The 14,182-nt window shown below is 46.8% G+C and overlaps 1 protein-coding gene and 1 long non-coding RNA gene across 3 annotated transcripts in view; both read right to left on the bottom strand.

Annotated features, from left to right (window-relative positions):
• LOC122843797 (fibrocystin-L-like) overlaps nucleotides 1–7,452 on the bottom strand; it is a 47,352-nt gene extending 39,900 nt beyond the window's left edge. For both annotated transcript variants that reach the window (XM_044138835.1, XM_044138836.1), the window contains exons 1-13: nucleotides 7,417–7,452; nucleotides 7,177–7,274; nucleotides 7,028–7,105; nucleotides 4,980–5,124; nucleotides 4,790–4,898; nucleotides 4,031–4,088; nucleotides 3,854–3,947; nucleotides 3,375–3,428; nucleotides 3,231–3,304; nucleotides 3,117–3,159; nucleotides 1,454–1,524; nucleotides 1,252–1,362; nucleotides 646–738 (exon numbers count right to left, since the gene is read on the bottom strand). In XM_044138835.1, the coding sequence (XP_043994770.1) occupies nucleotides 646–738; nucleotides 1,252–1,362; nucleotides 1,454–1,524; nucleotides 3,117–3,159; nucleotides 3,231–3,304; nucleotides 3,375–3,428; nucleotides 3,854–3,947; nucleotides 4,031–4,088; nucleotides 4,790–4,898; nucleotides 4,980–5,124; nucleotides 7,028–7,105; nucleotides 7,177–7,231 (985 nt within the window). In that variant the 5' untranslated portion in view covers nucleotides 7,232–7,274; nucleotides 7,417–7,452. The remainder of the gene's footprint in view (nucleotides 1–645; nucleotides 739–1,251; nucleotides 1,363–1,453; nucleotides 1,525–3,116; nucleotides 3,160–3,230; nucleotides 3,305–3,374; nucleotides 3,429–3,853; nucleotides 3,948–4,030; nucleotides 4,089–4,789; nucleotides 4,899–4,979; nucleotides 5,125–7,027; nucleotides 7,106–7,176; nucleotides 7,275–7,416) is intronic.
• Nucleotides 7,453–11,521: 4,069 nt separating this feature from the next.
• LOC122843796 lies at nucleotides 11,522–13,676 on the bottom strand. Its single transcript, XR_006372776.1, has 3 exons — nucleotides 12,410–13,676; nucleotides 12,150–12,333; nucleotides 11,522–12,052 (listed from the first exon to the last, which is right to left on the bottom strand). It is a non-coding gene; the product is annotated as an uncharacterized LOC122843796 (long non-coding RNA).
• Nucleotides 13,677–14,182: the final 506 nt, after the last annotated feature.

Here is a 14,182-nt window from a genome sequence, read left to right as displayed (position 1 = left end):
TCTGCGGCGATTGGAGCCCAGATGGAACCGGATCTGAGAAACCCACAGTTTGAGTTGATGTTTTGTACAATCTGCTCAAACAGGAAGGTTCATCTGTCAGATAGCATATCATCAGCCCCAAGCAGAGCCTGGTGTTGCTATCGACCTTTCCAGACCGTTTTAACCCGTAAACATCCTGCAGATTTTACCCAAATGTTTGTAAAAACAAAGGATGGCTGAAAATCCACCCAGGATTAATTTGCTGTGGGCAAATTATCTTTAAGATGAAACATCGGAACCGTGGAAACTTCTGAATGCAACTGTTGGCGGGAAATTATGCATGATTTGAATTGCATTCAAATCTCAAGAAAATCCTGCAGTACAAGAACAAACCAACAACCACTGTTGCTGGCAGATTTCTACCTTTTCGTTTTCAAAAACAGCCCTGCGTGATGCTGCTGGGCTAAAGCCCTTCCTGCTCTGAATAATCCTAGCTTGTGTATTTTGGACATGTGAAACTGTGAGAAGCGGAGCGTGACCCAGCAGCTCCGCTTCGTGGTTCTGATAACAGATTGGCTGTTCTGCTCCATCCATGCTGACACTTTGATGGCAGATTACATTCCTGCAGGCTTCATGCTAGCTGGTATCAGCCTCACCAGTTCTCACCTGGGTGAAGCTGCTGGTGGTCGTCCACCGGCCGTCCGGCCGTCCTGCAGGTGATCCTGTCGTCCGCCACGCTGTGGACCTCACAGGGCCGACCTGCAGACAGAAACCACAGCAGGAGAAAACGTCTAAAGATAAATGAGCTGGTAGTGATCAGCACCAGCTCAAACTAATGAAACATTTTGCACCTTTAATCCATCCATCTGACTTTGAGAAAGAAAGACATTTTTCTGATTATCATTATTAAAGATCTTTGGTAGTTGTACATTTTGGATTGTTTTCTCTGGTTTGAAGGATTATTTTAATCAGATTGTGTTGTCAGTCACCAGCTGCTGTGAGCAGCAGCGAATGAAGGACAATCAGCTGAATAGTTGTCGTCTCGGTCTGCTGAGTCTCTGAGACACAGCACATTATTTCCTTTCATCTGTGACTCCTTCCTTTGTCTGAAGTCTTTGTGCTTTTTGTGGCGTTAAAAGGATTATCTCCGCTGCATGACTTTAAGACAGACAGCATTCATCTGGTCATGCTGAACATTTTGTTTTGCCATTCTTCGGGAAAACAGGTTCAGACAGCGTTTTAAAAAGTTTCCACCCTGACGGTCACATTTACCTCCGACTAGAACCCTGGCGGGTTCATCGGTCTGGTCGAAGAAGCGGCCTTGGATGGTGAGCAGGGTTCCCCCCATGACGCTGCCCTGGGATGGGGAGACGGCGGTCACCTCTGGGCAGGAAGTCAGCAGGAAGTCAGCAGGAAGTCAGCAAGCAGGCTGCAGAGGAGCAGAAATCTGATGCTGCATTTCTCACTAACATACCTGCAAACGTCTGGAACATGGAGAGTTTGGACAAAGACGAAACCCAGAACAGCTTCTTCTCTGGGAAACTCCTGAAATGTAACAAGAGTAAAGATTAAAAAGTGACAACAACGATAACATTGTGGAGTTAATAATAATGCTGTCATTCATCCGCTCTCTGAAGCTTCAACTAAAGTACAATTTGGTCTTCAAGTGAGCTATTATTGAATTATATCCTACTGATTCTTTTAGAGAAATGCTTACAACTATTGCTGCCGTTTGTAGATGAGAATTTAAGTGTTGCTGTTTGTAAAGTTAAACAGTCAAAAATTAACAGCAATAATTTTGATTATTTAGCCAGTAATAGGGCTGCACAGTGGTGCAGTTGGTAGAGCTGTTGCCTTGCAGCAAGAAGGTCCTGGGTTCGATTCCCGGCCCGGGGTCTTTCTGCATGGAGTTTGCATGTTCTCCCTGTGCATGGTGGGTTCTCTCCGGGTTCTCCGGCTTCCTCCCACAGTCCAAAAACATGACTGTCAGGTTAATTGGTCTCTCTAAATTCTCCCTAGGTGTGAGTGAGTGCATGGTTGTTTGTCTTTGTGTTGCCCTGCGACAGACTGGCGACCTGTCCAGGGTGACCCCGCCTCTCGCCCGGGACGCAGCTGGAGAGGAACCAGCAACCCTCCCGACCCCATTAGGGAAAAAGGGTGTAAAGAAAATGGATGGATGGATGGATAGCCAGTAATAAAATAAATGAGGGTTCATACTTTTAACATACTATTCGTTAGTCTGTAAATATCATAATTTCAAGCTGTTTAGTTAGCAATATTTGTAAATATTGCTAAACAGCTAAACAGTTAGAAAGCTAACTGTTTAGCTCCAACGAAATATTTCCATTTGAGTTAGCTAAACATTCAGTTAGCGGCGAGTTAGCTAATTGCTTCAGTCATACTATAGATGTCATAGTTTAAAACAATTAATAGCTAAATATTTAATTTCAAGCTGAATAGTTAGTTTGATCATCATTTTTTCCCTATATTTGTTGTTCGATGTTTCAGTTTAAAGCAAAGTTTATATAGAACTTCTCAAGATGCAACTTTTATTTTGATAGCGGAAAGTGAGTTTGCATGTTAGCTAAATATTGTTAACGGGGCCCGCGGATGGATTGTAAAGGTGCAGGATAATAACCACTCCAGGAGGGAATAATGTTAATCCTTCTTTAATGAAGATAACGGAACAGGAGTACAGCTGGGTGGTTTATTTGCTCTATCGCGATGCAGACGAACTTTACGTGTCCACACCAGTCAGCGAGCATCCAACAGAAAAACAGTCCCACCACCAAACATTCCCCTGGAACAACCACCCACTGCATGCAGAGTTCCGTTAACGAGATAAATGCACAGTAACGCACCTAAACTCAGATCAACCTAGCAAGCATTGGAAATAGTGCTGACATAAGCAGAAACATACAAGTACTACAATATTCACTTCTGTATTAGCTAAATAAATGTAGCTAGCTCCGAGCTAAATATTTCGTTTGGAGCTAAATAGTTTGCTTACTCACTTAACATTTATGGAGATAAATATTTAGTTTATGACCTAAACTAAATATTGCTGAATAAGTTTTTAATTTGAAACTGACATTAATAAATGAAATATCTTGCAGAGCTCCTGAGCAGAGGCTTACCTTCCATAATCAGCGTCCAGGATGTAGCTCATGTTGTGGTGACCTGTGGAAATAAAACCCTGCTGAGTTGCTGTTCTCCCAGGTTAAAGGTTAAAGGTCAGGGCAGCATTTTACCAATGTAGGTCCCGGTCATCCTGCAGCTCATGTAGCCCCAGTTTGACGTTTCAGAGTCCAGCTGCAGGTTGTACCTTCACACAGACAGACTGAGCTAAAGCAGCTGCTTGCTGAACGATCCGGTCAAACATCCTCAACACTTACAGTTCATCTGAGTTGGGCTTCAGCAGCTCACAGGGCATCGCCCCCATGTAGGACCTGCAGGGGTCATCAGGGGTCACAGGGGTCACAGCTTTTTAACACAACGCTGCTGTTCTATCATCACAGTTTTACCAACGTACACAATCATTTCTCCTGTTTTATGTTCTTTGCTTTTAAGACTTTTTATGGGATAGATTTTGCTTGGAGGAGGTGACCTTTAACCCCTGTGTGTTGGTAAACCATATAGATCAGGGGTCTCAAACTCCAGGCCTCGAGGGCCGCAGTCCTGCAGTTTTTAGATGTGCCTCTGGTACAAAACACTGGAATGAAATGGCTTAATTACCTCCACCTGGTGTAGATCAGTTCTCCAGAACCTTAATGATTCTATTCAGGTGCTTCAGCAGAGGCTCATCTAAAAGTTGCAGGACTGCGGCCCTCGAGGCCTGGAGTTTGAGACCCCTGCTATAGATTGATGTGCCCACCTCAGGAACCTGACGTTGAGGCCGCTGGAGCTCAGGTCCGTGTTGCTCCCGTAAACGTCGGAGTAGATCCGGCCTCGGATCGTCACCAGCGTTCCTGCAGGACAGTTCACATCCCATTACTGAAACTGGAAGGCTGAACTGGGCCGGGTCGGTCCCAGAAGCAGGTTCTGATGATACCTGGGAGGCCGGTGACCGGGCTCAGGGAGTAGATGGTCGGAGTGCGCCACCAACGGGTCTGAAGGAGAGAGGGGTAGATCAGAACCAGAACAGAAAGGTAAAACCTGGAACCCGAGGGGGAACCAGAGGGGGAACCTGGAACCGGAGGGGAACCTGGAACCAGAGGGGAACCTGGAACCGGAGGGGAACCTGGAACCAGAGGGGAACCTGGAACCGGAGTGGGAACCAGAGGGGAACCAGAGGGGGAACCTGGAACCGGAGGGGAACCAGAGGGGAACCTGAAACCAGAGGGGAACCTGGAACCGGAGGGGGAACCAGAGGGGAACCTGGAACCGGAGGGGGAACCAGAGGGGAACCAGAGGGGAAACCTGGAACCGGAGGGGGAACCAGAGGGGAACCTGAAACCAGAGGGGAACCTGGAACCGGAGGGGGAACCAGAGGGGAACCAGAGGGGGAACCAGAGGGGGAACCTGGAACTGGAAGGGGAACCAGAGGGGAACCTGAAACCAAAGGGGAACCTGGAACCGGAGGGGGAACCAGAGGGGAACCTGAAACCAGAGGGGAACCTGGAACCAGAGGGGAAACCAGAGGGGAACCTGAAACCAGAGGGGAACCTGGAACCGGAGGGGGAACCAGAGGGGAACCTGAAACCAGAGGGGAACCTGGAACCGGAGGGGGAACCAGAGGGGGAACCTGGAACCAGAGGGGGAACCAGAGGGGGAACCGGACGGGGAACCATAGGGGGAACCAGTGACGTACGTAGAAACTGCAGTGGTACGGTTTGTAGTTGCCATTGCAGATGTTGTTGTCAGGAATGGGAACGCCATCTACGCTGACATGAACCACGTATTGATCCTCCGGCATCGCCCTGTCAGGGAGCAGCAAACAGTAAGAGGAACCTGGACCGGGTCACATGGTCTCACAACTGACCCGGTCCAGGTGTGTGTACCTGGTGTAGCAGAGGATCTGCTGGTGGTGGGTGGAGTCTCTCTCCACGTCGCAGGGCACCGACAGCGTGTCCGACACCAGGATGACCCGGTTCCCGAACCGCCCGTCTTCAGGGTCCAGCTGGACCTGATGCTCCTGAGCAAAACCTGGAATCCAACCAGCAACTTCTGCTCCGATCAGCAAAACCACACAAATATTCTGGAGCACACCCTCTCGTTCTGATCCGATCCCTTTGGGTTTAAAGAATCAAAAGGGGTCGGATCTGCTGGGTCAAACCGGGTCAAACCGGGTCAAACCGGGCGATTACGCAGCAGAATAGTCCATGAATAATCCCAGAAACATTTCAGAGGAACGCGCCACTGCAGATTGTTTAAGATGAAAAGGAATAAAACCTGACATAATCAAAGTGATTATTGTTTTATTGATTGATTATCTTTGTTGTTGCTCCTCACTGAACAAACGGGTTGGTGTGCTCAGCGTCTGTGCAGAGATTATTGTCATCGGAACCATGAGGTCTAAACTTTATGGTTAAAAAAATAAAATTGCAAAAATTTTGTTACTTTTCTTATTCAACAGTAACCAAGAAATATGTAATACTTTTATGAAACCAGTTAGATTAATTTACAAATGACGTGTAAATCATCTTCCATCACGAAACAAACAGAAATACCTGTTTTATTTTGAAATACAGGATCTGAGTCACACTTCCTGTGTTCATTAAATAAAATATTTTTTGTATTTATTGAATTATAAACTGATCTGGATGCAGAAGTTTTCCTCTGACTGAAAGTTTCTGGACTCACAAGAAAACAAGTTGAGGGGCCACAGAGAGGTCACAGAGGGGTCACAGAGGGGTCACAAAGGGGTCACAAAGGGGTCAGAGAGAGGTCACAAAGGGGTCACAGAGGGGTCAGAGAGAGGTCACAAAGGGGTCACAGAGGGGTCAGAGAGAGGTCACAGAGGGGTCAGAGAGAAGTCACAAAGGGGTCACAGAGGGGTCAGAGAGAGGTCACAAAGGGCTCACAGAGGAGTCACAGAGGGGTCACAGAGGGGTCAGAGAGAGGTCACAAAGGGGTCACAGAGAGGTCACAAAGGGGCCACAGAGGGGTCACAGAGGGGTCACAAAGGGGTCACAGAGGGGTCACAAAGGGGTAACAGAGAGGTCACAGAGGGGTCAGAGAGAGGTCACAAAGGGGTCACAGAGAGGTCACAAAGGGGTCACAGAGAGGTCACAAAGGGGTCACAGAGGGGTCAGAGAGAGGTCACAAAGGGCTCACAGAGGGGTCACAGAGGGGTCACAGAGGGGTCACAGAGGGGTCACAAAGGGGTCACAGAGGGGTCACAGAGAGGTCACAAAGGGGTCACAGAGAGGTCACAAAGGGGCCACAGAGGGGTCACAAAGGGGTCACAGAGGGGTCACAGAGAGGTCACAAAGGGGTCAGAGAGAGGTCACAAAGGGGTCACAGAGGGGTCACAGAGAGGTCACAAAGGGGTCACAAAGGGGTCACAGAGGGGTCACAGAGAGGTCACAAAGGGGTCACAAAGGGGTCACAGAGGGGTCACAAAGGGGTCACAGAGAGGTCACAAAGGGGTCACAGAGAGGTCACAAAGGGGTCACAAAGGGGTCACAGAGAGGTCACAAAGGGGTCACAAAGGGGTCACAGAGGGGTCACAAAGGGATCACAAAGGGTTCACAAAGGGGTCAGAGAGAGGTCACAAAGGGGCCACAGAGGGGTCACAGAGAGGTCACAAAGGGGTCACAAAGGGGTCACAGAGAGGTCACAAAGGGGTCACAGAGGGGTCACAGAGAGGTCACAAAGGGGTCACAGAGGGGTCACAGAGAGGTCACAAAGGGGTCACAGAGAGGTCACAGATGGCCCCCCACCCCTCACTTTGGACACCCCAGAGCTGCAGCAACGACTGTATCAGTACAAAGATCCTCTCTACTGATAATCAGCATCAGATCAGTAAAGTATTGATCTGGTTAATCTGATTCTGGCTGTGAAGGTCTCCCACCTTCCTCCTCCTCCTCTTCCTCACCCCACCTACCGTCTCCGCTGATGGTGAGTCTCGTTGCTCCTGCCGTGCTTCCTGTGTGGGGGGAGACCCAGAGGATCCTCTGAGCACCTGGAGAGAGACGGACAGATAATCTGTGATAATCTGTGCGAATTAAACGAGGCGTCTTTGTGGTTTCTTACAGCAGCAGCTCCAGATGATGAAGAGGAGCACCGCCAGCCTCCACAATGCCTCCATCCTGGAGAATTCCCGGAATTCCCTGCTGCTGCACCTGAACGTCCTGCAGGGAGAACAGTAGCTAGTTCTTTAATCTGTGATAATCTGCTTCGATTTGTCATTTTCAAAACTACAGAACAATCATCAGAATTTAGTGAAAAATGACAAACGGAGACTGAAAGATGAGAAAATATGTCTGAACTCACCTGAACGCACCTGGAGCCAAACTGGAGGAGAAAACAGAAACGAGACGCTGTCTGCGTCCGGACAGGTGAGCCACGCTTTATAGGCGCTGAAGCTCCGCCCCTCACCTGGGAGGGGGCGGGGCTTGAGCTCAGACCGGAAGCTGAGTCAGCAAATCATCAGACAACTATCTATCTATCTATCTATCTATCTATCTATCTATCTATCTATCTATCTATCTATCTATCTATCTATCTATCTATCTATCTATCTATCTATCTATCTATCTATCTATCTATCTATCACTGCAGAGAGAAGAAAAAAATTCTGTTTTCTAAATTTTTACAAAATTCATTAAATTAACTTACCATTTTAGTTTCAGACAATAAAACTTGTTTTCTTGTAGATTTTAAATTTAGTTTTAGGGGATCATTTTTTCAGTTCATCCAAGTTGTTGCTGTTTTCCTCCAGGCTCAAAGATCCTGGAACCGGATTCGGACCCGATCAGAACCGGGTCATTTACTCATCTTTAAACTTGATTTTACTGCTCAAGTTTTTCTGACTCTAAAGTTCAACAAACAAAAACTGGTTACGCATTTAAACCGGTGATCTTCAGGTCCTGCCAGCAGGACGATGGGAACTCAGGACACAGCGGCACAAAGAGCAAAGAGCAGCACAAAGAGCAGAGAGCAGCACAAAGAGAGGCTCTGCGCCATTGTCTGCTGGTTCTTCCGTCCTGCAGGTAATGAGACGTTTCTCCAGTTCGTCTCGTCAGACAATCAGCAGAGAACCTGTCAAAAGGCCGACACGCGGTCCAGCAGGTTCAGTGGGAACGTCAGAACTTCTGGTTCTGGAGGAGATTCTGCAGCAACAAGCTGAGACAGAACCAGAACCATCCCGATCCGTCAGCCATTACTTATCATCCTCTGAACACAATAAGACCAGAAACACCAATCAGAGCAAACTGCTGCATGCTAGAGTGGGAATGGAACTGGCAACCCGGAAACCTGGCAACCTGGCAACCCACTGACTGAGTGACAAACTCACATCAGCACAAGCTGAACGATTCAACCTGATAAAAGACGGAAATAAAAAAGATTCCTGACCACTGCTGGATCCATTCGGCCCAGATCCTCCTGAACCCGACCAGAACCGGATCCACCAAACTACATGATCCATCAGAACCATCAGTACCAGGATTGGATCGGTCCACTTTGAACCCCTGATGAAACATGATGAAATATTTATTTCATTACTTCATGTAAATAAAGTTGTGAGACGGTAGAGGCAGCATCATGCTGTGGGCTGCCATCATGTCCAGGGGTCTTCAACCTGCGGAGGAGGTTGAAGGAGGAGGAGGAAGAAGAAGAGGAAGAGGAAGGTGTGGCTGCTGGAGACCAGACAGGTGATGAAGAGTAGACTGACTGAGTGACGTTCACCAGAGCCGCCCTCTGCATTCCTGCCGCTCTGGGTTACTGTCACACAACAGCATTTCTGTCATAACTTTGATTATTGTAGGAGCGGGTCAGACTGTCTGGCTCCACTCCGAGCAGAACTTCATGTTCCAGAACGCAACAGGAAGTCAGAACATCAGATTAGCAGGAAGTGGAAGACAGGAAGTAGATCCCTGAGGCGCGGCGAGTTGAAGTTTGTACTTCCCTCTGAATGGGACGAGAGCTGCACACACACACACACACACACACACACACACACACACACACACACACACACACACACACACGCACACACACACACACACACACACACACACACACACACACACACACACACACACACACACACACACACACACACACACACACACACACACACACACACACACACACACACACACACACACACACACACACACACACACACACACACACACACACACACACACACACACACGCACACACACACACACACACACACACACACACACACACACACACACACACACACACACACGTGTCTCTAGCTATCTTTGTGGGGACTTTCCAGTCATTTCTACATCCTGACATTGACCTTGACCCTGACCTTGACCCTGACCTTGACCCTGACCTTTCCCCTCTCAGTGTGTTACGCTCAGTCTGATAGAGTGAAAGTGTTTCTACGTTTTCTTTCCTCTCTTTTATGCATTGGTTTTCTAATAATCTAATAATCTTTACTCTCGTTGGTTCTACGTTTTGGGGTTTATTTTCCAGTTTTAGCAGAAAAATAAAAATGGAGGAAGAGTTATCAGCTGCTCTGTTTACGGGTCCAACCTGATCCGACAATCCCAGTTGAAACGGTTCTGCTGGCAGTCGGTGATTCTAGTTGGTCACATCAGTTTAGTTTCTGCTTCCAGAATGAATAAGGGAGCAGTGATATTTTAAAAAGTGTTTTGTGAACCAGCTGGTTGTCAGTGGGTGTCAGCAGCTGGAGATGCCTGCAGGTGGCGCTCTCCGCCCGGTTATCGCTCCGGTCATTCCTAATGTTTGGTTGGAGAAAGAGCTCCAGTGGGTTTAAAACTGTTGGTTTGGGATGTAAAGTTGATAAACTGAAACATGTTGAGGATTTTATGATCTTAATCTAAATATGAAGAAGAATCTTTATGAGCTCTGGGAACATGAAATGTTTTGACTGGGAATGTTGGATGTAAACTGGATTCTCACAGAAATCCAGAAGCGCTGGTTGAGGTGAGTGGAAGTGCAGAGGCGTCGCTGACGGGTGGAGCTGTTTCCTCCGTCAGCTGGCTCTGATGGTGGGGAGGGAAGCAGTGGTCTGAACTGGAGCATACTGGGAAAACTGGAAGTAAAGACTCCTCAAATGGAGGTAGTGTGGACTGAGAAACGGATCAGCTGGTTGTGTTGCTGCCCAGCAGCGTCGCCTGCAGGTGGAGCTGCAGAGGTTCAGGCTGCAGCTCCACCTGCAGGTAGAAGAACTGGAGTCTGACAGCGACTCAGTTTCAGCCGCAGATTCACAAACATCCACTGGTGATTTGTTCACTCTGGAGGAAATGAACGAGTTTCTGGATGAAACGTTTGGAAAACATATTAAAGTTCTTGATTATTTTCCTGATGTGGAAAAATGTATCAAGAGTTTATTAACGGTGCAGAAAATATTTGGTTTTGAAATGTTGGATGAAAAGAAACGGTTCCGTTTGAAAAAGCAGATGACAAACATCCAGAGAGAGTTGGAGAGTAAAAGGTTCAAAACTGTTGAAAATTCAGAAATCAGATCCTGATTAAAGTAACTGGCTGATCTTCTCTCTTTTTCACCTGTATGAATAACATCAGGACATTAAATATCCGTGGTGGAGGGATCCACAGAAACAGATGGTTGGTTTAGAGATGATGAGGCAAGAGAAACTTGATGTTGTGTTTTTACCAGACAGACCAGGTGGAGCGGCTTTGAGTGGGAAAGAGAAACATGTTTGGTCTCCTGGACCAGGTCATCTGCTGCTGTAGCAGTTTTACTTTCACCAGGTTTGGACCTTAACATAGTTTCTTGTACTGAGTTAGTCCCAGGAAGGGTCCTGGTGATTGGAGTAGAAACAGAAACATCTTTTTTTGTTTTATTAATGTTTATGCACCAAAGCAGGGAGATCAAAGGGTTAACATTTTTCAGGACGTGTGTTATTTTTTGCAGCAGTCTAATCAAATGAGTGTGTTGTGCTGGGGGTTGGAGGTTTCCAACAGAACCAGAGAAGAACCTCATCCTCCATCATCTTCTGAAGCAGCTCAGTGAAGCTGGAGGATGAAACCTGGAGATCAGCAGGAAACGGGTCAGAGTGACCCGGCTGGACAGACTTTATATCACACATTACTCTAGAAATAGATGATCCAACTGGTTCATTTCTCCACTTGGGTTTTCTGATCATCACTAGTTTACCTGGATTTTCCTTTTTCAAGCAACTCTAGATCAGGATGGTACTGGCATTTTAATATGAAACTATTTTAATATGAAGATACTTAAAGACATTTTGCCAAAACTTTAGTCGTTTTTGGTAACTGTGGAAAACAGAATCAGAGTCTTTACCTGAACGCTGGGAGGTTGGAAAGGAGAATAAGAGTTTTAGTCAACAGTATACAAGTTATTCTACAGCTAAAATTCAAAACGTGATTCAGAATTTAGAAAATGAGATTAAAGAGTTAGAAAATAATTTATTAACAGATGTTAATAATGATCAGCTTACACTAAAGGAAGATCAGGTAAGTGGTTTTTTACATGAAAGGGCTACAGGGGCTTTAGTGGGTCACGGTTTGCCACAGTTAAGGATCTGGACGCCCCAACATCTTTTTCTTTTTCATTTGGAGAGCGTCAGCCGGGCAAAGCAGCTGATTCGCCTCCGCCGTGCAGACGGAGCGCTGACTGCTGATCCCGGCATCATGAAGGAGCATGGCCGTGTCCTGGGACCTCTTTGGTCTTCCTCAGCTAACCGCTGCAGATCGGCAAATTCTGGATGCTGGAGTTTCAGTGGAAGAACCGACCGACTGCTGCGGCTGGACAGATGGTTTCTGGCCAGAGTCCAGGTTCAGATGGTTTACCTGCAGATCTTCACCAACATTTTGAGGACTGGTGGGAGGGGCTTCAGGACATCAACAGGGATCGCACCATCATCCTGTCGATAAGCTGTTCTGTCCCTGTAACAGGAGACTCGACTCTGTGGAAGAACTTTGTGAAGATTACAAGTTATTTTCTAACGTGTTTTCCAACAGGCTGAACAACATTCTTGAATTTATTGTACTTACAGATCAATCATATTGTGTACCTGAGAAATATGTCAAAGATCATCTTTTTCTTTTAAGAGACTTGATCAGGAAAATGTCATGGTGGCTTCTATTTTCCTGGCCCACATGCCGAACAGAACAGGAGGACAGATGACCAGTAACAGGAGGTTTATTGAAATACACAGGTTTGATGTCCAGGGGATGAATCACGGGGTTATCGGCTTTCTACAAAACAAACCAGACGTGGTGAGTTTTAGGTAATCAGAAACTGGAGTGATGAAACAGATTGGACTGATCTTACTAGTGAAGCGGCGGCCTCGGTCAGGGAGGGGTGGACTGCGGTGGAGGGCGGACAGGTAAGTTTGGATCTGAAGGGAGCCTGATGAGCGGAGTGACTGAGAGAATAAACGGAAGAGGTGGAGCTCGGGCATCCAGTGGGTAAGACCCACGGCGTCACGAGGGAATCTCCTGAAGAGGATAACACTCGGGCGCCGAAGTGCTGGCAGTCCGTTTCTTTAAGCTCCAGGAGTTAATGAGATGATTGGAACCTGCTGCGTGAACCTTGGATGCGCCTCTCCAGGTAAGAAGCCCTCTGGTGCCATCTGGTGGGCAAAGAAGCACACAAAGAAAAACAAAACCCCAGAACCCAACAGAAAAAGCCTTTGACAGTGTTGATCATTGTTTTCTCTTCTCTACATTAGGAGAGTTTGGACTTGGTGAAGGTTTATTTCTTTACTGGGTTTATTATATGCTGAAGTGTTTTGTGTTGTTAAAGTTGGGGGAGGATGAACTTGTCCTGTCAAGGTTCACAGACACATTGGACAAACTGTCCCACATCTGGACACTGGTTCTCTATTGTAGTTCAACCTTTTGCACACAGTACGCTCCACGCTTACTGGCCGGGTTCTTCCAGTCCCTGTTCAAGCTGATGATATAAATATCTTTATTAAAAACCAGTTATGGGTCTTCAACATTGTTTGGAGCTTTATGAAAAAGCTTCTTCAGCTAAAGTAAACTGGGGGAAAGTTGTGCCAGTTTAAAAGATGACGATCTCCTGTTTTACCAGGTAAAACTCGTTGGGTTGGTCGGGGTTCAACATTCTTGGGTGTTTTTTAGGAACAGATGCTGTTCTGGACAGAAACTGGGAGGGTGTGATGGAGAGAGTGTGTGCCAGATTATCTAACTGGAAACGGTTGCTGCCTCAGCGATCTGACAGGGGAAGAGTTTTGGTAGTTAATAACTTGGTTGCTTCAGCGCTGTGCCATAAACTGACTGTTAACGGCTCCGTCTTCCCTCATACAACGTCTCCTAAAGACTCTAGTGCGGCGGTTTTCAAAGTGTGAGGCGCGCCTCCCCTGGGGGGCGCCAGAGCACTTTAGGGGAGGCGCGGTGCGAGGGAAAAAGTAAACCGGAAAAGCTATCTGCTTGCTGTCTACTGATGTGAGAGAAACGTCTTTTACGCACACGATCAACTCTGTGGATTTAGGAAAAAGTTGGTACTGTGGGGTGCGCGTGGAGCGGGATCAGTGGAAATGTTTCCCACCTTAGAGGATGTTTTGGCCAGTGATGATTTGACTGGTCAGACCACTTTTTCAGTAACCAGTAATCTAACGCGTTGCTATTTCAAATCCAGTAGTCAGACTACAGTTACTTATCAAAATCATTTTTGCGTTACTGTCTTCTTTTGTTATTGAATCGTATTTCCTCTACTCGTCTTGTCGAGTGACCGACGTCTCTATGCAACAGAAATGTAAACAATGGAGGGAGATGCGCATTTTGTTGGTGGAAAAACTGGAACTATTTTGAGTTTCTGTCGCCAAGTCTGATTATTATAAGCGGCTTTGGGCTTCATTTTTTTTAAGTCGCTTGAAAATTTAACGAGTTGCTGGTTGCGCCTTTTTGGGCTCATTTTTGAACGTGAAGTTCCTCATTGGAAATAAGCAGAGACTCATAATAAATCCCAGAATTTGTCCGTCATTAAGGTAGTTTTAGTCAGTCTCTCCTTGTTCATCATTTCCAGGATGATCCGTCCCGCTGTGTCTTTGTTAATGTCAAGTTAATGTATTACCTCTGA

Source organism: Gambusia affinis, linkage group LG14 (genome assembly GCF_019740435.1).
Source record: "Gambusia affinis linkage group LG14, SWU_Gaff_1.0, whole genome shotgun sequence".
NCBI classification, from domain to species: domain Eukaryota; kingdom Metazoa; phylum Chordata; class Actinopteri; order Cyprinodontiformes; family Poeciliidae; genus Gambusia; species Gambusia affinis.
The sequence above is the reverse complement of the archived record's forward strand: the minus strand, read 5'-3'. Positions and strand labels throughout refer to the sequence as shown.